This window comes from Mus caroli, chromosome 11, assembly GCF_900094665.2.
Source record: "Mus caroli chromosome 11, CAROLI_EIJ_v1.1, whole genome shotgun sequence".
In the NCBI taxonomy this organism is placed as follows: Eukaryota; Metazoa; Chordata; class Mammalia; order Rodentia; family Muridae; genus Mus; species Mus caroli.
In genome coordinates, this window is record NC_034580.1 from 90,352,991 (window position 1) to 90,359,090 (window position 6,100).

The 6,100-nt window shown below is 48.2% G+C and overlaps 1 protein-coding gene across 1 annotated transcript in view; it reads left to right on the plus strand.

The window, feature by feature from the left end:
• The window catches only part of Lrrc59 (leucine rich repeat containing 59), a 17,085-nt gene that overhangs the window by 4,661 nt on the left and 6,324 nt on the right, over window positions 1-6,100 (plus strand). Inside the window, exons 3-5 of the mRNA XM_021176091.2 lie at window positions 290-448; window positions 659-763; window positions 4,364-4,436. Of these exons, the coding sequence (XP_021031750.1) occupies window positions 290-448; window positions 659-763; window positions 4,364-4,436 (337 nt within the window). The remainder of the gene's footprint in view (window positions 1-289; window positions 449-658; window positions 764-4,363; window positions 4,437-6,100) is intronic.

Genomic DNA, 6,100 nt, shown 5'->3' on the forward strand with positions numbered 1-6,100 from the left:
AATCCGCCTGCCTCTGCCTCCCAAGTGCTGGGATTAAAGGCGTGCGCTACCATGCCCGGCTGGTTGTATGCATTTCTCATGATGATTTTCTGCTGAGCCGTTTTACAAGCTTGTCTTGATAAATGCCACCAGGAATAGCAAGTGTTCTTTCTCTTCATTGTCATTTGAAGAGAAGTAGCTGGCAGGAGGTGCGGTTGGGATTTACAGGTACTCTTTACTTGGGGGTTTCTACACCTTTATACCAAAGTGTATGAGCCCTGGGCCTAAGTCTCCTTTCTCTGGCTCCTAGTCGGATTTCTGTGGCCTCACGCACCTGGTAAAGCTGGACCTCAGCAAGAACAAGCTGCAGCAGCTCCCCGCAGACTTTGGCCGCCTGGTTAACCTTCAGCATTTGGATCTCCTCAACAACAGGCTGGTCACCCTGCCTGTCAGTTTTGCCCAGCTCAAGGTAGGATTCCCCCGGGATGCACAGCCAAGTGTGCTCAAGGGCTTAGGAACTGTGGGAGCACAGCCTTGAGCAGGGGAGGGGAACCCCAGAAACACCACCTTGTTGGTCTTGTCTCAGCTCTTCTTAGGTGAAACACAGTGTTCTTGTAGCACGATCTTGAGGGACTGTGTAAACTCAGGCTTAGCCAGCCTCTTTCTTCCATCCCTGCAGAATCTGAAGTGGCTGGATCTGAAGGACAATCCCCTGGACCCTGTCCTGGCCAAGGTGGCAGGTGATTGCTTGGATGAGAAGCAATGTAAGCAGTGTGCAAACAAGGTAAGTGTGCAATTCCCAGGGGTCTTGTTCACATTCTCCCCTGGGACTTGCCTCTCCTCCCTCTTCTTGTTTATTCTCCCAGGGTACCCACAGCTCCAGATCCCAGCGAGATGAGCCTGACGGAGAGAGAGGTCTGTGTTGCTGTGGTTACTTAGTATTTATTATTATTTAAAAAGATTTGTGTGTGTGAGTCTGCATGTGTTTATATGTACCATACACGTTGGTACTCACATAGGCTATACGAGGGCATTGGATTCCCTGGACCTAGAGTTACAAGCAGCTGTGAGCTGCTTCATGTGGGTGCTGGGAACTGAACCCAGCTCCTCTGTAAGAGCAGCAAGTGCTCTTAACTGCTGAGCCATCTCTCTTATTAACTAAAATTTAAATTTATGCATTTGTATGTGGCTAGAGGACAATATTGGTTGCATCCTGAGAGATGCTATTCACATTTTGAGAGAGGGTCTGTCATCGGCCAGTTGGGCTAGATTGGCTGGCCAGTGAGACCCAGAGATCTTGTTCCCACCTCGGTAGCATTGGGAATGCAGTGTTTACCACCATGCCCAGTGACTTTACATAAGTGCTAGGGATTGAACTCAGGCCCATATGCTTATAGGCAAGCTCTTTTATCTATCAACCTTCCCTCAACCCTACGGGTTGTTTTACTAGGACAAGAGGGTTAAAAGCTGTGACCTTGTGATGCAGCAATTTGGTCAGTAAATATGTTAAGGTTGAAGGCCTGAAAGGTGGATCAGTGGATAAAGTCACTTGCCATCATGCCTGATGACCTGACTCCCTGGAGTTGTCTGCTGACCTCCACATGCACACTGACATGGCCCATTCCCATCTCCTCTCCTCCCCACACAAAGAGAAACAAACTTTTTAAACTGGGTTAAGTGGCTAGAGAAGGACCGAGCTGCTGAGTAGTTAGGATAAACGCTGTTTTCTCAGGATACCCAAGCTTGATTTGTCAGCACCCACATTGGTTGCTCAAGGGAGGATTGCTATATGTGGTCTCCTCAGGCATGAACACTGACACGCATGCACACTCACAGGAATGTACACACAGTTACATCTCTTTCAAAGGGGCTAAGAGTTAAACGTTTATAGTATTGACAGACATCCTGACAAGTGAGAGGAGCCAAAGGTATTTATGACAGACAGAGACCTCTCTGGTGCCCGACTGCCTTGATGATGCCTTCCCTTGCTGGTTAAGAGCAGCACTGTGCCCTCAGGAGCTCCCACCCTAGCACTGGGACAGATTGCTGCTTCAACTAAGCACCAAGTGGCTTACTAGATGGTACTGTCTCAGGGCTGTGGGAATAAGGCAGACTTCGCTTTACTACAGTTAGTGTAAGCTAAACATGTGTGAGAGGTCTCCTCTGTGAGGCAATGCCCCCCCCCCCCCCCCCCCCCGAGCTTATATAATCTCACTATCACTGGTGCTTTTTGTTAGAAGACACAAAGCTAAAGGTAACATGACCAACCAGGCAAGGCAACATAGGAAGTCAAGGATTGCATGGTCCACGAGACCCTGTGTGAAAACTTGGCATTGATGAGCGATTTTGAAGGTTGATAATGGCCTCTACTTCCTCTGCCCTACATAGATGCTTCCCATGACCCTGGGAAGTGTTTTCCTTTCTCCAGCCTGTGAAGTCTGTGTGCGCGCATCATTATCTCTCCATTCAGCAGATGATGAGGGACTGTCTGGGACTGATCTGTCCAGAGGGGATCCTAGTGTAGGACTTGTCTAATGCGCATGAAGCTCTGGGTTTGAGATCTCCAGGACAGCATAAAACCAAGGCCACAATCCCAGCACTGACAATGAGGCAGAAGGATCAGTAATTCAAAGCCACTTTTGGCTTCTTTGAACCACAGCGTGTTCCAAGCCAGCCTGGTCTCCACTGATACCCATTGATATTTCATAGCTTATGGCTACAGAGATAGTTTGTATTTAGTGCAGAGGTCCCTTCTGATCATGTATCTTTTCCAGACATGTTCCAGGTAGCAGTGCACATTGCAGATGTGGTAACTGAAGCTGCAGCCCTGGCACAACTGCCTGGAGCTGCAGCACCCCTCCAGGCATTGTAGAGGAGTGGCTTGGATGAGTCAGAATAAGGTCAGAGGTTTCTAAACAGCAGGCCCCTAGGAGCTTACCTTGGGCCAGTCCGCTGAGCCCAGTTGTGTTTGGTATCCAGTGTGGAGTGAAGCAGGAGCTCTGCAATGTTTTGGGTTCTCCTCACCATTATGTCCTCCCATCCTCCAGTGCCCACAGTAGCCATACTTATCAGTTGGATTCCCTTGAGAGGTACTGGCAGCTTCAAGTCCTGGGTTAGTAGTTTGTGGCTTCAAACCAAGCTGTGGGCAAGCAAGGGTTTTGTTGGCTGGCTGCTGAGGGTGTGCTTGAAGTTTGCGAGACACGAGTTATGCTTGAGTACTGTCCTGAGGGTCAGGTCCCTGTGCTGTCTTACTTTAGAACAGTTCAAGCCTTCCCCTTCATGCAGTGAAGATGGTAGACTCAGCAGCAGTGTTTATTGAGTGTCTGCCATGCTGCTGACTATGCTGAGTGGCCAGAGAAGCGTGTGTTGTCCCTGGCTTTCAGATCCAAAAGTTGGCTTGGGAGAGTTGAATGGCTTGCAGAGATACCACAGTGTCATAGAGTTTGGACTGCCAGGGGCTCTGAGTTAGATCCATGGAACACAAGCTTCTAAGTGTGTGTTTAACATGCAGAAGCTCTGTGAAAACAAACAAAAGATAAAAGGATTCTGGCTCCTCTGCGTCCACAGTGAGAGTATTTGTGACTTTTGGTTAAAGATCATTCATGAGTTTAGCCTGAGAATTTGGGGCACTGGGTGCTGACTACAGTGGGAAGTGTTTGGGCCTTTCTCTTTGACCTGTCTTCTGCTCAGAGGGCCTCTCCTCAGGTCTCAGTTGTGCTGCTTTCTGCTGTGTGTCCTGGGCACAACAGTCTGTCTTGAGTAGAAACAGTCCTTTTGAGTAGAAACCTGGTCAGTGCCTCCAACCAGTCTCAACAGTTCCTGCTTTTGAAGGAACTTAGGACAGAAAGGTAGCATGGAATTACAATGGCTTGCAGCCTGTGCTGGCTCATGCCTGTCAGGACTGTCACAATTGTAAGGCCAGCCTTGGATACTGATCATGATTTATAAGAAACCCAAACCAACAACAGACCAGAGGGAATTTACAGTGTGAGAACAGGAGTGGAAGAAGGGCCTATGGCTGCCAAGGAGAAGGTCAGGAGAGTGTGTTGGAAGGTGTGTTCCTTCCTGTCTCCTGGGGATGAGGAGCTACTGGGTAGATTCTGTGACATTATCCCTGTATGGCTGATGTGAGTGACAGACATTTTCAGATTCTAGTTGGTGGTGGTTTATAGGAAGCCTTTTTCTGACAGTCTTAATGAACTGGACCCATGTGACTCTTCAAGGAAGATTGCCATTTCAGATACGGATTATCTCTATTGGCTCTGTCCCACCTTCAGGGACACTAGAGTCCCTGTGGTAGACTAGAGTCCTGAAATGAGACCTGAACAAGCATGAGCTGTGAAGCCTGCTACCTGAGTAGCTCAGAGCCTCTTTCCTCCTGCAGGTGTTACAGCACATGAAGGCCGTGCAGGCAGATCAGGAACGAGAGCGGCAGCGCCGGCTGGAAGTGGAGAGAGGTGGGTGGCCCTCTTCCTAGTTGTCTTCCCTGTCCTTAATCAGCCTGCAGGAGCAGGATCTATAGCAGAGTTCTGGAGAGGCAGGGTGGTGGGGCACAGGCAGTAGAGTGACGCCTCCTGCCCCCCATTCTCCATCCAGGCTTCTCCACAGGGCTCCACAGACAAGCAACTGATTTTCATGTCTCTGTTCTGGGGTGTCCATCTTCTGATAGTAAAACGGCACCTTCCACAATGGCTGGAGGCAGGCGTGGACATAGACCTATAGTCCCAGTACTTGGCTGAGCACTGAATTTAAGGGTAGCCTGGGCTATAAACAAGACCCTTATCTCAGAAAACAAAAATCAAAATAAACCAAGAACCAACCAATGGAAAACCCAAATAACCCTTCACAAACAAAATAAGTCACTAAAGACCCATCCCCCTTTGGACCTCCTCGGTAGGAAACCTTCCCTATAGTAGGAAAGTACCATCCCTCGAGTTTTCAAGCCTGAGGTAGAACAGCTGTCCGTGATTTTTTTTCTGCTGTTCTCAGTCTGTGAGGTAGTCCTTGGTGTGAGTCTTCATCCCTCTGTCTCGTCCTCAGTTACACCATTGCTAGAGAGCTGCCTTCCTCCTCTCAGTATGTTTAAAATTCTTTCATGGCTTTCCATTGACATTAGAATGGCATACCCAGGTCGTGAGGTGGCCAGCAGGCCTACTGTGACCAAGGCCAGTCACGGGCAAGCATGACATTAAATTAGCCATGTACATACTTCCTTTGGCAGCATATAGACCAAGACTCAGGCGATGCTTTGCTGGGACACACACAGTTGTAGGGCTGTGTAGAGAAACCTTGTCTCAACAAAACAAAACAAAACAAAACAAACCCAAAGAACCCAACTCCAACAGCAATAACAAAAAGGCCATGAAGTTGGGGTAGGGGTTAGAAGGTGAAAACAGACCTGGGAGATGTTAAGAGGGATTGGGGTGAATATGATCAAAGAATTAATAAAAATTATTATTTATGTATTAAGATGTAGCCCTGGCTGGGTGTGGTGGCGCACGCCTTTAATCCCAGCACTTGGGAGGCAGAGGCAGGCGGATCTCTGAGTTCGAGGCCAGCCTGGTCTACAAAGTGAGTTCCAGGACAGCCAGGGCTATACAGAGAAACCCTGTCTCGAAAAAACAAAACAAAACAAAAAGATGTAGCTCTGGCTGGAACTCACTATGTAGGCTAGGCTGGCCTCAAACTCACAGAGATCTGCCTGCTTCTGTCTTTAGAATGCTGGGTACTAAAGTTATGTGTTACCATGCCTGTCCTAAAAATATTATTTTTCCAAGGAAAGCAAACATAGACTGGAGAGATGGCTCAGTGGTTACGAGCTCTGGCTGCCCTTCTGTAGGAGCTGAGTTCCATTCCCAGCACCCTTGTGGTGACTCACAGCCATTCATTTCCAGGAGATCTGACACCTCTCCGTCTTTTACGGGCATTGCATGTACACAGTGCACACACATACACGCAGATAAAACACCTATGTACATAAACTAAAATTAACCTTTAAAAATGTAAGCGAGCAAGCAAACAATGCAACCATTAGAATTGGCCCTGCCTTCTTCCTTCTGCATCTTGGCACTCAGTAATCATGAGTGACTGGCTAGCTTCTTTCTTTTTTTTTTTTTTTTTT